The 16,591-nt window shown below is 40.1% G+C and overlaps 1 protein-coding gene across 5 annotated transcripts in view; it reads right to left on the bottom strand.

Moving 5' to 3' along the window:
* Positions 1–16,591, bottom strand: part of LOC108416012 (carcinoembryonic antigen-related cell adhesion molecule 5-like) — a 68,830-nt gene that overhangs the window by 14,915 nt on the left and 37,324 nt on the right. For 2 of the 5 annotated variants that reach the window (XM_037547447.1, XM_037547433.1), the window contains 10 exons: positions 10,145–10,420; positions 7,882–8,160; positions 5,114–5,362; positions 4,916–5,020; positions 4,638–4,706; positions 4,202–4,294; positions 3,461–3,535; positions 3,009–3,074; positions 1,720–1,812; positions 1,265–1,342 (listed from right to left, as the gene is read on the bottom strand). In XM_037547447.1, the coding sequence (XP_037403344.1) occupies positions 1,293–1,342; positions 1,720–1,812; positions 3,009–3,074; positions 3,461–3,535; positions 4,202–4,294; positions 4,638–4,706; positions 4,916–5,020; positions 5,114–5,362; positions 7,882–8,160; positions 10,145–10,420 (1,355 nt within the window). In that variant the 3' untranslated portion in view covers positions 1,265–1,292. The remainder of the gene's footprint in view (positions 1–1,264; positions 1,343–1,719; positions 1,813–3,008; positions 3,075–3,460; positions 3,536–4,201; positions 4,295–4,637; positions 4,707–4,915; positions 5,021–5,113; positions 5,363–7,881; positions 8,161–10,144; positions 10,421–16,591) is intronic. The other 3 variants (XM_037547442.1, XM_037547436.1, XM_037547453.1) reach the window with 3 other exon arrangements.

Genomic DNA, 16,591 nt, shown 5'->3' on the forward strand with positions numbered 1-16,591 from the left:
TCTGTTACACATCACTGCTGAGACTGTTACTGAGCTCTGTTCTGATCAGAATCAGAATCAAGCTTTATTGGCCAGGTGTGCTGCACATACAAGGAACTTGGTTTGGGTTACAGGAGCTCACAGTGCACAGTATCAGACAGACATTCACATATAGGGAAAGAGATAAAATGAATATAAAATATAACAAAATAAAATAAAACCTGCATTCCTACCTCACTCACTCAGACCCACACACACACACACACACACACACACAGTCATACCTGTAAACCTTACATTGTGCAAAGTATGAGTCTAAAGTTAAAGTGCTGAGTGCAGCAGCAGTTAAAGCGTGTATAGTGGCAGAGAAAGGGATCAGTGAGGTGACAGTCAGATAGGTGGGGTAATATGGCAGGTGAGTAAGATGCTAGAACAAACACTGGTTTGAGTGGCAGTTCCAGGGGATGGAGTTGTCTAAGTGAAAGTAAGTTACACTTCCTCTCCAGAGAACAAATGTCTGCACACTTTAATACACAATTACTGTTTATATGCTGAACTTATCATATCAGAAAAAGTAAAACGTGAAATGTGGCATTTGCCAAAGTTAGAGTACATTTTTAAAGTTATGTTGTTTTAACTAAGCAAATAAACAGAAATTGTGCACTAAAACTGTCATATTTAAACTGTTTACTGTAGAGAATGTCTGTCTGCATTTTTGGTTATTTTCACTTAGAAAATCAACAAAATGTAATATGATTAAGATGATCAGACTCTTGCATATGACTGTATCCTTGTTTTGTTGCTGCTCTAGTCCTGCATTTTCCTACAGGATTGATAACATTTCTACCCGTCTAACTAACCTTAAAACATATTTGGTGCAAAAGATTAATAACAATGTGTTTGTTTAGAAAAAGAGACGTTTTCAATGGTTATTTAGCTTTCATGGTGATGAGCTTGAAGCTGAGCGGGAAACAGAGTAAAGTACTAGTTAATATCTGTTTAATATAAAAAAGAAAACACATTCCTTTTCTTATTCAACTGAACATTTACAGGGAAAGGAATGCGTTTTCTTTTTTATATTAAACAGATATTAACTAGTACTTTGCTATGGTTCTCACTCAGCTTCAAGCTCATCAACATTTTCAAGCTCATCAAACTATTTTCACTTCTGACTTCAGTGTTTAGTAAATTCGGTGTACCTAAACTTTTGATCAAGATTGCATATATTTGAGTTTTTTTGGACCGGCACCGTCACTTGTCATTTATGAAAGGGAAGTGTGATGACCTGTTTGAGCTCATCTTCCCTTTGTTACTCAGTTCTTCAGCTCTGAGTAGACAGTATCAGCTTCCTCCCTGCTCTTCCCTACAGAGAGCAATGACACTGGATTAGCATCAACCAGGAACAGGCTGAAAGCATTTAATCTGTTACAGCACAGACGGTCAGGAACTACAGCAGAATTCAGATTATACTGTGTTTAGATTAGTGCTGTCAAAGTTAGCACACAGGCTAATCTTGATAACTGAAAACTGGTCACTCTGTGGAATTCAGGTGATTTTCATGCTCAGGCTGATGTGAATGCAGAGAGAAAATAAAACTAATGTGAAAGTGATAAAAACTTTCTGATCAAGAATATTTACAGCTACAGTAAAATAGGTAACAATTAAACAATCAAATATGATCAATCACGTTTACTTTAATCACCTGTCAGCACTAATTTAGACATTTTCTTTTGATCTTACCCCCACGCAGCTTGTTCTGAGTTTTCTTCGGCTTCTTCTTCTCTTTCAGATCAATTTGAGCATAAGTCACATCACCAGGTTCAGGTCCAGAATCTAAAAGAAAACAAAACCTCCTTTTTTTCTTCAGTCTCAGTCAGCTTTCACAATCCTTAAACAAACTCCTCAAAATACAGTCTTTAATCTGGCCTCCTGTGTCTGTACTGTGTTATACTGTGTGCTCTTGTTCTGGTATTTGTCTCCTTTGGGGAACTCCTGAAGGGCCGTTCCATCACTGTATTTGCTGAAGTGGGTTTTTTAGATGACCGTTGGAGAGGTGAGGGACTGAGTCAAAGCTGTTTTAATGCTGCAGCAATAAAATTCTAAATATTTTAAAACTACTGTTTAATTTGCTGCATGCAAACTGACTTTAATTCAGCAAACTCTTCTATTTGTTGCACATGACGTCTAATATAACTGCACTGTATTCTGCCTCTTGCTGCAATAACCAAACAAAAGTGTTTTGTTGTTTTTTTTGTGATCTGAAACTTAAGCAGCCAAACGGAGCAGTTATTATGCTAAATCACTCAAAAAAGAGTTTGCATTACAAAGTTGTTTACCTTAGCTAACTCTGGCCTGTCTAGCTAAGGGTCAAGCTCTTTCCTTCCGGAAAATTCTGCTTCTCCACCTCCTCCACTCCTGTAAGTAGCCACTTGTGTAATTATGGTGCTACACACTAGTTGTGAGGTGAAGTTGGTGAGAACATGTTGTAGAAAGTAAAGAAACTAAAGGTCAGACTGCAGCACTAAACAATCACATCCTGCAGTACTGAACTGCCACAGTCTAGTGTAACCATAGAGGTGGACGATACAGAGAAAATATAAGATCACGATACTTGAAGAAATTTTCATCATACACAATATGTAAGAATTTATATTTTTCTGACATTTTAAATGTTGGAACAGTTAAAATCTCATTAAAGTATACAAATGATTATTTAACATGCTGTGTAGCACCAATCCTATTAAACAGGAAACTTTGTAATGAAACATGCAGGTCAGTCTTCTAGAAGTGCTGACGACATCCACGACATGCTCAGGAAAGCAAACTGTGACATTTTTACCTAATTTATGACAAAAACAATAAATGTTGACATTCTCAGCTCCACTTAACCATTCAGTCATAGACTAGTCACCAACGAGTCACTAACTACAGTCCTTACAGTGATATTGTGGCAAATAAAATGTATATAATGACCACAAACGTAGTTTATCAGCCAGGGCTTGTTGTAATGTGTGGTATGTAATTCTTACCTTTGCTGTCCTGTTTCAGGCTTTTCATTGCAATCTGGGAATACGTCACCTCATCTGATGGTGTCGCTGCATTAATTAGTATAGAAATCAGTTTAGACACTGAAGCCAATTTAAGTAGAAAACAGATTTTGTTAAAGCAGAAATGCAGTTATTTACGGAGCCCTGCTGATGACATCCTGTATAAATAAAAATAATGCATGGCCACGCCTTATTAATGTGTGGGAAGGACATCCTAATGCGTGGCCATGATTTATTAAGGTGTGGGAATGAGATGATTAAGTCAGGGGAAAGAGATCGTGTCTTACTAAGTCGTGGCCACACATTAGGGCCTCGTTCCCACGCTTTACTAAGTCATGGCCATGACTTAGTAATGCGTAGGAACTAGATAATTAAGTCATGGCCATGCATTATTTTTATACAGGATGTCACCAGCGGGGCTCCACAGTTATTACCTTTTCCTCTGGATTTCTTTTTCTTGGTTTTAACTTGAGCATAAGTTAGATCTCCGGAGCCGCCAGCAGAATCATCTAGAACAGTCAGAGTCACGGTTTAGAGGCGCTGCTGTGTTTTACATGGTCAGAGTTCACTTTTAAGCATAGAAAATAAAATGAATGTTATCCACGTTCACCATATCAACACTGTTATAAATGTGAGGACTGCCCATTAAAGGTACAGTTCACTGGAATAAAATCTAAATTCCCCCTTATCCTATTCATAGTTCATCAAGTTTGATGTCAAAGAGGAGTCTGTGTCTGAAGCAGTTGAGCTTTAGAGCTAGTTTAAAAGAAGGACCACCCAAAAGATTTTGAGTAACATAGACTTCCATTAGTTTGTAGTAACATGGTCCTAAAAGCGCCGGTGCAAAACTCAAGAAGCCAATCCTTTTAGTGAAAACACATAAGCAAAAAAATAAATAAATAAATAAATAAAAAAAAAATAAAAAAAAAAAAAATATAATAATAATAATAATAATAATAATAATAATATATATATATATATATATATATATATATATATATATACACACACACACACACACACACACACACACACACAACAAAAAACACTTTCTGATCAAGCTTATTTGTAACTATAACAAAATGGGAGGAATTTGACCAATCATGACAAAAATGATCAATTAAAATAATTTACCACCTGACATCACTGATTTAGATATTTTCTCTTGATCTCACCCTCAAGCAGCTTGTCCTGAGTTTTCTTTGGCTTCTTCTTGTCTTTCAGATCAATTTGAGCATAAGTCACATCACCAGGTTCAGGTCCAGAATCTAAAATAAAAACAATATCTACTTTTTTCTCCAGCCTCATTCTGCTTTCACAGTCCTTAGACTGACTACTCAAAATATAGTCTTTAATCTGGCCTCCTGTTTCTACACCGTGTTAAACACGCTCTTAAACACGGTCCTGGTGTTCGCCATTTCTCCTTGGGTGAATTCCTGTAGGGGTGGTCCATCACTGTATTTGCTCAAGTGAGGTTTTTAGATGAATGCTTGGAAAAGTGAGGGATTGAGTCAAAGCTGTTTTTATGATGGAGCAATATTTTAAAACTACAACATTTAATTTGCTACATGCAGAAAAAAAGGTTTATGTAATAAACACTGTAAAACTGACCCGTCTGCAGCTGTGTGGATCCTGGACTCTGACTCTGGTCTGGTGTCTGATTGGTGTTCTGCTGATCTCCTGTAGAAGACAGAGATTCTACATCTTCAGCTTTAGTGGTTCAGTGATAAAATTTAAAAACATCCGCTTTTCACTTTCGGCTGTTTTTGAAACATGAACATTAAAGACGCACAAGTTACTCCACTTTCCTCTTAATATCATCAGCAGCTACTGCAATGCACAGAAATGATTAGTTTGCACAAAGTGAACAGACAAAGTAGTTTTCAAACCTTTCTTCTTCTTGTAGCACCAAAACAGACCCAGTATGATGATGAGGATCAGGACTAAACTCAGTACCACTGACACTGCTAATATTACAGTTTTAGAATCAGAACCTAAAGACAGAAAAACACACAAGTTTGTATTTAAAGAGTTTGTTTTCTGTAGTGCTGCAGAAAGAATCAAATAATCTGAAATGGTTTTCTCACCTCTGACTGAGATCCAGCTCTGTGGAGACTCTCCTCTCTCTGGGTGTTTACAGTGGTAGAGACCTTCATCTGACTTTGAGACAGTACGGATGGTCATCTCTCCTGTAGTCTGAGTCTGGAGGAGTGATCCATTCTTATAGAACTCAGCTGTGAGGTTTGAGGGCTTTGGGTCACGATATAAACAGCGCAGAGTCAGAGGATCTCCCTCAGTCACAGGATGAACAGGACTGTCCAGAATCACAGAACCATCTGCAGGACAGAGTAAGAACAACACTGAAGAAAGAATTTGTAGAGAATACAGGAACTATAACTCAGAGATCTCTGAACTGACAGATCTAAATATGTAAATGTGGGATTGATACAAATTCTTTATGTATTTTCACAGTAAAATTTTCAGTAGAAAAAGGTTTTCAGTAGTTTAGTCCTGGAGTAACTTCCTCTTTTACTGGTACTACTCTGTCATTTTACTTCCATCTGGATGGCCTTTAAACTGAAAAAGTTGCTTAAAAGGTTGCTTTAAATTTACTTGATTCAAATGTGAACATCCACATTATTATAATACATTACATCAATATATTTAATATGTATAAGTACTTAGGCTGATATAATGTATTTCATTTGTGTGAAAACAATGTCCAACTCATCAATGGCCTCATTCAATATTCAAGTTTGGTTTATATTCATATGTATTTAGAATAGAGGGCATTCGAAAATCCAATGAAATTCATTCACTAGAGCAGCAGGCTTCTACGTATTGAAGGATAAGTGTAAATAGAAGTGCACAGGGGCAACAGGGGAAGGAGACACACACAAGAAGGGTATTGCACATACTAGACAAATACACCAGACACCAAGTAACAATAAATAAAAAAGTGTCACCAAACATCCAGATGACTGTCAGAGAAGAATGAGATAGAGGGCAGTAGTTGCACTGACATTACACTGTGTAGTTAAGTGTAGTACTATGTAGAGAAATACAGGAGATCAATGTAAGAGATCAAAAGAGGGGAAATACAAACAGTAAACTATTGAACACTACAGTGTAATGCTGCAATATATACACACTTTCCCAGAACAGTTATATTTATGAGATACATCTTATAGAATTTTCTAGATAAACCGTGATACAAAATGTCCCTGTGCTGTGGGAAAAGGTGCAAGACGCAATATATTCAATATAAATATAAATAGGGAGTACAGGGCCAATCAGTGTTAGCTGACGGGTGATGCACACTGTGCTGCTTTGAAAGTTCTTGCCAGAGGGAAGTCAGAAGAAAATAACATCAGCTGGGAGAGACGCATCCAAGATGAGAGACTGAGCCCTCGCTCAGCCTGGGAATGCATGAATGTCCTGATGATGTGTGAGATCAACGCCTGTGGTTTTGGAAAAAGTTCTGACAGTTCTTTGATCATTTTAGTCCTCTATTTAGTCTCCTAGTGTGCGTATCCATATTAAACACTTCCTGAATCAGGAAACAGTGGATACTCAATCATTTGTTGACCCTGGGTGGTAGAACTTTCTACACTAGCAGCACGTTGGCAGGAGGAGAAAGAAAATCCAGAAAATCAGTGAAGCGAGATCCCACAGGCTGATTAAAGGGCCGATTACAATGGCAGCTGATAAAACATTGTGTATAGTCCGGGGTCGGGCACTTCAATCAGATTTGGTGTTCTGGGTGCGTCTGCCTGTTACTAAGTGACAGCAGCGTCATAACTGTCAGTAAGTTGTGCTAAATATTGTTTCGATATGTAGAGGCAGAAAGTTCTGTGATTTTCATTAACTAGCAAGTGTGGTGCTACCAGAAATAAACTAAACTACACTGTTATCTGTTTATTTATGGTCACACTAAGTTTGATCATACAGTTCTGGGTACTCAGTGACTACAGTCATTACTGAAGGACCACCTTCCTTTTGATCTGACTGGTCAGCACAGAAAATACACCTGTGACACAGACTAGCTGGCTGCTTTGAGTTTAGCACCTGGAGTGCTCTGTACAAAAGACAGCCAGACTTAACACAGACAGCAGAGCATCAAAACAGAGTGCACAGTGGTTTTACCTCAATCTGAAAAAAATGTGTCCAGTGTAATCCCCCCAAGGCTGCCGTACGCTGGACACGCCAGGAGACAGTAACCACAGACAGTGACACCACTCAGCATCTTTCTATTACCGTACCATATTAAACCCAGACCACCAATCCACAGTAAGTGGCTTGAACTTTACAGTAGGAAAGATGTGGCTGTAAAGTCTTTAAGATAAACAGACAAATGTGTTGATTTCTTGAACCTTTTAGCTGGAAAACAGCAAGTGTGTGAAACTTTATTTAACTGATTCCAAACCTAAACGATGTTGAAAGTTTTACTCTAACAAATCTATATGAGCTGCGCTTTGCTACATCTGCTCCCCAGGCAGTGCTGAGCTTCTGGTAGAGTGTGCTGTAGTCTTTAACCAGCTTTAGTGGTCTTTCTCTGCTTCCTTCATTGGACTAAAAAGATAACAAACTCTGACCAAAACAAAAGATGCTGGCTCTTCACTGCCCTCTAGTGGAGAACAGAGTTCAGATCTCTCATGGTTCTTATAAAACATGAATAATGATGAAGAAATGCTTGTTTGCATATTGAAAATCTTTATTTACTATTTGACTTTTAAGCCTATTGAATATTTATAATACTCCATTAACTCTCAGTTTTCTTTGACAATATGACCACATGTGACACAAACATTGAGGTTTGTACAAAAGTGATGTTGATGAAATAATACAGACTCACTGGTCACTGTGATGTTGACAGGATTGCTGCTCTCTCCAGATTCAGACTCACACCAGTACACTCCAGTATGGGATGTGCTGAGGGAGCTGATGTTGCATGTAGATCCTGTAACTGATCCCAGGCCTGATGAACAATCTGACACCGTCTCACTGTGTGTGTATCGTCTCACTCTCCATCCAGTAGAGTTACTCTGTTCCTCACAGCTCAGTGAGAGAGAGCCAGCACTAAAATGTTGAGCTCTACTGGGACTGACTGTCAGAGAGTCTGAACGAGTCGTACCTGTAAAATACAGACTCTAGCATCAATATATACACAAAACAAACGGCCAAAAATACATAAATAAATAAATTACTAGCACAAATGCATCAAATGTCTCTGCAGTAACCAAATCTCATATTTCTGTGTACTTTAATGTAACAAGTCATAACTTTATTACAAGGTAATTTTGGACAATTTCTATTGGTTCATTCATCTAACTAACATGTTTAACACACGGTAAATGATTCATTCAGCCTTATGAGTCCATTATACAGCAGATTATCCTCACAGTTTCCATGTAAATGAGTCCTAATGGAACTTAAAGGGCTAGAGAGACACAACAAACTAACAGGCTAACTTTTAGGCTAAATTTTCAGTCTTTCAGTTCAGTTCTTTATAGGGATCTTCTCATCCCTACAGCACAGTCTGATCATTTCATTCCTGCAGTTTTTCAGCCTCACACATAATGCACAGTGACTCCAGTGGGTGGAGCATAATGAGATTAATAACCTCAGTTATGATACTTTGTTTGGTTGATTTTCTAAGAGAAAATAAGTGAACACATCCTCTACAGAGGACACATAAATATGGCATATGTCCGGAAATCTTAGTGCACCGATTCTATTTATCTGCTGAATTTAAACTGTTAGAGGAAATAAAATTAAAAAACAAAATATAAAATTTGCCTTTTTTCTTTTGCACAAGCCCCGTTTTTTCTGCTGTAAATGTGCAGAACTTTGTTCTCTGTAGAGGATGTTAACTTATTGTTAACTTTCATCATCAAAGCATAATTCGCATTTGACTGTACCCCTCCCCCACAGCACCCCCCAAGACCCTGATGGAGAAGCGGCTTAGAAAATGGATCGATGGATTGATGGATGGATGGATGTACCTACCCCCCCCCCCCCCCGCCTTTTGCTCTCTCTCTCTCTCTCTCTCTCTCTCTCTCTCTCTCTCTCTCTCTCTCTACTGATGTACAGAATTGTGCAAACCTTAGGCCCCTGAATTATAAAATATATTTGAAATGCTATTTAATTGGGCAGTAAGCATTCATTTACTCAGAAAAGCCTCATAACAAGAACCAATAATGTTAATACAATAAGAAGTAATTTTATGTCTGATTGTGTTTTTATTTAACCATTTCCAAACTTCTCCAAACAAACCTACGCGCTGGCTGGAGGACGTAAGGCAAACCGTTGTGTAAAATGCACCAAATACTTTTTTAAAACAAAGATTTCTTGTAAACTCTGGGACAGTATTAAATAAAGAGGGTAAGGCAGGTGTAAACCTCACAACACACGGGTAACAGAGTTTCAGAGATGAGCCAAAATAAAAAGATACGGTTTATCTTTCTGAGCAATTTATTTTTCCAATTATCTAACTTATCTAATTATCTAGTTATTTAAATTGTCCTTGTTTGGTTTTTTGCAAACAGCTGAAACTTATTTTTTTCTAACAAACCTAATTTGTAAAGGGGCTGAATAATAATAATCATTTTGATTGTGATTGTACACGCAGGCTGTTCATATTTCATATTTACCACTATATCACTGTCAACATTACATTAAAACATGTGTAGCTTCACTGGTGGTTTAGGACAGAACATTAAACTGTTGTAACTCTGACCGCTGGTTCCCGTCACCACCACTGTAAAGACATAATAAGTGATGAAGTTTTTCTCTAATGCATCATTCCACATCAAAACATTCTGACTCTGTTCACATCTGAATGACTAAATTACGCCAGAATCAGAATAATATAGAAATATATAGTATAATTCTCCTTTTAGGCAGCGAGTCAGACAAACCAAAACTAGCCATGTGACACTTTATACATTCCTGTTCACACAGCAGGCTTGATCTGAAGTTCCCACACAGCCTTAATAAAACTTTTAAATGTTAAGGTGAACTGATCATGAAGCTCTGTATATTAAACCTCTGCTGTCTGCATCCAGGTTACAGTCCATGTTTAGCACCAGATCAGTAGCAGAAAGTTTTCTACTCACCAGTGACGTTTATCCAGAGAGCATCACTGTAGTGAGTGTAGTAGACTGGGGTTCCTCTCCCAGCTCTGCACCAGTACTGTCCTCCATCAGAGACACTGACTGAGCTGATGGTGTAGGAGTGTGTTTCAGGCTTGGTCTCATTCTCAGGGCTCTGTGTGTGTTTGGACCAGTAAAACCTCCATCCAGCAGACTGATCCAGCTCACAGTACAGAACCACTGGATTTCCTATCAGTGCAGCTCCTTTATGGCTTGATGTGAGTTCAGGTTTAGGTTTTTCTGCAGTTGGAGATGAAGCACACAGTTCAGACTAAACTCCCACCCTAAACACTCAATTTATCTACCAAACAAATCAGTTTGTTGTCACAAATCCACTTTTCCCAGAGTTCAGTTAAAGATTGAAACCCCATGCTAAAGTAACACACAGAAAGCTTTAAGAACAGAAAAATGTCCAAACTTCTGACAGAAGCCACTAAACACACCTTACATATAAAAATACAGACAGCCCTGAAGGGGAAGACGACAAAAAAGAGAGTTGCTGAAGTTTCATTCACAGTTTTTTCTACTTCTGAGGTGCACTAGACAGGTAAGGTATGATAAAGAACTGGCTAACACGTTTAACCAGCAGCAGCAGCTGTTTTTTCCCTTACCCATCAGGAATCAAGGGAAATAGTTTTCACCAGGTCTCTGAAAGGTGAGGGGAAAAACAGCCACGCCCTGCTGATCAAAGCTGGTCTATAGTGCTAATTGTAGCCACAGTTGTAGCTCACAGTGATTTCTTTCACTTAGTCCTCAAAAGAGAAAGAGGAAAAAACGTGGCTCCCCTGCTGGCCAGAGATAGCATAGCATGCTAAGTGTTAGCTAATATTTTATTAAACTGTTCTGAGTTTTTAGGTTTTTGAGATTGTAGAAAAACATTTGGCTGTTTTTGGTTTGTGTGATGGACCTGCGACCTGTCCAGGGCGTATCCTGCCTTCCACCCGATGACCGCAGGTAAAGGCTCCAGATACCAGGGTGTTTGGCAGGTGGTCAGTCGTTCAGGAGGAAGATTCAATATGAAGTTTAAAATATTCAGATGCACCTCTGAGGCTTGTTGACCTGTTTCATCGACTCGTCTTCAACTCCTCATGTACTGTCGCTCTTCACAACCACACATGCTGCGTTTTAGCGATGCACACTAGACAAGTGGTCACACTAGAGATGCAGGCAGAAATAAATAGTCCTATACTCTCTCAGTGGTACGACACGGTCACTGGGGCAGGACCCTTTTTCTCACTGTGGTGGGACCCTCAGGGGTACATCTCAGGAGCTTAGTCAGGGAACATAACTGAACCATAATCCACTGAAATGATATTTTCTAAGTTGTCCTGACTCCACACTCCCCGCCTCGCCTGCAGGCTTTTTATTTCAGTGTTCTGTTTTAAAACATCGGTTTATAAAAAGGTCCAAATGAGGTTTTCTGAGGTTTGTCTCCCCTTGATAAATCCAGTCTTATCCGTACTTATTAGTGAGGAGAGAACAGACTCCAGTCTAATGGATCGCGCTTTACTGATTATGTTTTATCTCAGAATTAATGAAATTGGCTGATAATTAGAGCAGTCAGTAGCATGTTTATGTGGTTTTAGAATCAGTGTAATGAGGGCTGTATTGATGTGTTGGGGTGTAACTGCTTTCTGATAAATCTCAGAAATTGGAGGTGAGGAGGGAGTCACGTGACGCAGTCTGAGAAATGGCCGCTTAGGGGGAGACCTCCGTGCACCATTGCAACTTTTGCTCAGAATTTCGACATTACGGCTCTCAGATTACATTTATCTCCTCTCTGAGTGAGTCAAGCAGCTATTCGACCTACAGTTGCTGGATAAAATGGCATCTAAACGCGTCAGTCCACCTAAAACCAGGCAACGTGATAACGCTAAAGATGGCGCGGGCGACCGAGAAGAGATTGCTAGCATACACGAGCTTCTCAAGCAAATGTCTGCCGAACAAAGTCGCAGCCTGGAGGAAATCAGGAAAACGACATCATCGATAGAGGGCAAACTCACAGAGGTCCCTACCCGACTTGGGAGTGCAGAGAGCAGACTGGACTCACTTGAGGAGTCCATCTGCAACTCGCGCTGAGATGTCCAGTCTCCAGCAAAGGATAGTGGAGCTGCAGGAAAGATCCCGCCGCAACAATCTGCGATTTCAGGGTTTTCCAGAGCATTGCGAAGGGAGAGGCCCAGCAAAATTCCTGTCGGATGTGATTCCTGAGATGCTCGGCTTGGAGTTCCCGTGTGGGCTCGTGGTGGAGCGATGTCACCGCTTGGCAGCCGCTCGTATGGGGAGCAACAGGCCGGAGAGAATTCCCATCGCCCGGTTCCTTAACTGGGAGGACAAGGAGTCAGTAACCAACGCGGCGAGGGAAAAGGGTGAAATCCGCTGGAATGGCAACCTCATCAGGCTCTTCCAGGACTATTCAAAGGAAACGGTGTCTTTGCGGCAAAGTGTTGAGAATGCAAGAGGCCGCAGGAAAGCTTTCAAACTGAAATACCCGGCGGTTCTCTGTATCGCTACGGGGGGCGGAGGAGAGCGGCGTTTTGAGAGTGCTCGCACCGCGCTGAGCTTCATTTCAGCCCTACAGCCGGTGGCCGAGCCCCCACCTGATGGCGCGTTGTACCGCGGGAGTCCTGGACTTGATGTAGGACGAATTGGCCGTTAAACATGGCTTAGCAACAGAGAACTTGAAGGTAATGTAAATATTGTTACGGACAGGTTTTATGTGCGTTACTGCTTAAGAGCGCCGCTCTTAACTACCCACTTCATTGTTTATACATGGTTTACGTGAATTTTGGTCTCTTGTAAATGTAAACCGCTTTTCTAGATTCTTTGCGCATGTGCAGAAGTGAGTTACTGATTGAACGGTTGTTATGGATCCCGCTCTGTTGGTTGTCTGGACAATATTAATCACTAAGCTCCTTTGCTCGCTTACATTAATAATGTCCTTGTCGATGCTCTCAGGTTACAATGAGACCCACGTCCTGTCACGTCGTTTAGGGAGCCGTTTAGTCGAGTTACAGAGACTGTTTAAAGTTCGCTGTTGTGATGGTGACCCTGCCCTTCTCGCTGCCACAGGCTTGCAGATCACGGACCTAGTTGGTGTGTTTTCGGGGCGCCAGGAGAGTGGAAGCCCATTTGTTTTATTTACATCATCTTGTTTTGTTTTTTCAGTTTGGTTGTTTGTTTTTCTGTTTTTACCCCAGTCATTGCTACTCCTTTTATTAGTACCAGTGTATCTGTTCATTCAAAGGATAAATACGATCTTGGGGATTTGGTCATTTTACATACGGAGCTAAATTTGGAAGATGATGGACAGGTGGTCACCATACTGCTGTAATGTCAAATTTAATGTCAGCTAAATTAGGAAATACACAGAGTTTGAGCAGAACCACATGGAACGTGAAAGGGTTAAATCACAATATTACAAGATGAAAAGTAATGTCTTTCTTGAAATCAAGAAATTATGATGTGGTCTTTTTGCAAGAAACACATCTCACAGACAAGGAGTGTAAGAGGCTTTGTAGAGACTGGGTGGGCAATGTTCTTTCTTGTGAAGGTTCAACCAAGAGCCGGGGGGGGGGGGTGGCAATTCTCATCAATAAACATTTACAATTTCAATGTAAAAAAGAATTTAAAGATAGAAAGGGTAGAATTTTAATTGTTCAGGCAGAAATCCAGGGACAAACATTAATATTAGCAAATATCTAAGCACCTAATTTGGATGAGCCATTTTTTTTTGGAGACCTAGAGTGCAGTATAAATAGAATGGGTAATCACCCAGTCATTCTAGGGGGGGGGATTTCAATCAGGTCTTGGACGTAGTGCTCGATCGGAGTAGACCATCCACTTCCCAACCCCGGAGATCAAAGCAGGTTCTTGAAAATCTATGCGAAGCTTTAGGTTTGGTGGATATATGGCGCACTTTGAGTCCTACATTAAGGGACTACACATTTTTTCCGTACTTACTGAATATGTATGAAGAATCTTTTGCAAATGGTTCTCTTCCGCCAACTCTGTCTGAAGCATTGATCTCTCTCATCCTCAAGAAGGGTAAAGACCCCCATAACTGTCAGAGCTATCGACCAATTTCTCTTATTAACTGTGATGCAAAAATTCTAGATAAGGTCTTAGCAAAGAGCTTAGATAAAGTAGTGGAGACACTGGTACATCCTGACCAGGTTGGCTTTATCCATCAGCGCAACTCTACAGATAATATCAGAAGGTTCATTGACATCATGTGGCATGTTCAGAATGACCAGGAACCTATAGCTGCTCTGTCATTAGACGCCGAGAAGGCATTTGACCGGGTAGAGTGGCGCTATCTTTTGCTGACCCTGAAAGCTTTTGGATTTGGAGATGTCTTCATAAAGTGGATTCATATCTTGTACACAGGGCCCAAAGCCGCTGTTGTTACAAACAGGCTTATTTCACCATATTTTAGGCTACAAAGAGGAGTGCGCCAAGGAGCGCCTTTATCCCCCCTTGTATTTTCTTTGGCATTAGAGCCTCTTGCGGTAGCTGTAAGACTGAATCCAGACTTCCCTGGTGTTCAGATAGGCCAAAAGACCCATAAAATAATGCTGTACGCAGATGACATCTTAACATTTATTTCTAACCCCGAAAGATCGGTGAATTCTCTCTTAACAACTATTGATTCATTTTCCAAACTATCAGGGTATAAAGTAAATTGGTCTAAATGTGAAGCCCTCCCCCTGACATCTTATTGCCCTAAAACAGCATTCTCTTCACGATTTCTATGGCCTCAGAAAGGAATAACATATCTCGGTGTCTTGTTCCCCCCAAATTTGTCTGATCTGAGTAGGGTTAATGTAGAACCTCTTCTGGATCATTTTAAAGCGGAAATAGACAGGTGGTCCCCACTCTATCTCTCATTGTGGGGAAAGGCCAATGTCCTTAAAAAGAATGTTGCCCCAAAATTTAACTACATTATTCAGGCTCTACCAATCTCCATTCCTTTGAAATATTTTCATCATTTTGAGAAGCTTTGTAATGTTTTTCTTTGGAATGGTAAACAGCCTCGTATACGCCTGAGTAAATTACAAAAACCAGTGGATCAGGGAGGGCTGGGCATACCTAATCTCCTGCTCTACCACTATGCTTTTTGCTTGAGACACTTGGTGCGATGGTCACTTCCCCCTGAAAGAGCTCCACCTTGGTTCGATATAGAGAGCCATGTATGCCACCCCCTTCCTGTTATTAGTTGTCCTTCTGTTGTGAAGTCAGATCACCCAGTCATTTCACATCTTCAGTGGGTATGGTGCAAAGTCTCAAAGCTGGTTGGATTCAGTCCATTTTTGAACAACCTTTCCAGCATATGGTCAAATCCTAAATTATGTATTGGCAAGTCTCCGTTTCTGTGGAAGGTTTGGGTACTGCAGGGCATTCATATGGTGGAGGACCTACATGTAGGGGATTCTCTTAAATCCTTTGAGCGTCTCCAGCATGAATATGGACTTCCCCTTAACCAGAGTTGGCGGTATCTCCAAATTTGCAGTCTTTGCTTACACGTGTTTGGGGCTGGTACACAACCCCCACAGGCAAAGGATCAAAAACATTTCTTTAATTTGCTCGGCCTTGGTCATGAAGCAACTAGGTATTACTATATTCTGCTACAGAAGTCCATCAAACCCTCTTCGCTAAAACCAGCATGGGAAAAAGATTTAAATGTTACATTCACTGATAATGATTGGTTAAATATTCTAAGGAAATCAAAGAAAATGTCCAGAGAACTTAGAACTAGGCTTGTACAGTTTCAAATTATTAATCGCTTTTATTGGACACCCAGTAAGTTATTCAGAGCAAACTTGAAAGACTGCCCTATTTGCTGGAGGTGTTCTTTGGAAGGTACACTAATTCACTGTCTGTGGGATTGCTCGGTAATTCAGGACTTTTGGCTGCAGCTACACAGAACCATCGAAATGATAATCGGGGTACAGTATCCCTATCTACCCAGCCTATATGTTTTGGGGGATCCAGGCCCTTTGATTTCCATGACTGTTTATTACTGTGATTGGATCCAGACAGCTCTTATGGTAGGCAGGAGGCTACTATTGAGACACTGGAAGTCGTCTCAGGCTCCCACCTTAAGTGAATGGTACGAGTTATTAAATAGTGGCCTCCTATGAAAGACTCTCTTTCAGGTTGATAGGGACACCTAATCAGTATTTTAAGAAGTGGCAGAAATTCCTCGGTCATATTGGTTCAGACTCAGCAAACCCCACCTCATAGCGCACACCTGTCCAAATGATCCAGTCACATCTGTTAAAGTAGTAGCACTACATATATACCCTCCTTTTATTTGTTTTTATTTATTTGTTGGTTTGTTTTATTATTATTATTATTATTACTATTTTTTCTTTTTGTTTTGAAAATAAACAATGTTGTACATCTTTG

Source organism: Pygocentrus nattereri, chromosome 2, assembly GCF_015220715.1.
Source record: "Pygocentrus nattereri isolate fPygNat1 chromosome 2, fPygNat1.pri, whole genome shotgun sequence".
Taxonomy (NCBI): Eukaryota; Metazoa; Chordata; class Actinopteri; order Characiformes; family Serrasalmidae; genus Pygocentrus; species Pygocentrus nattereri.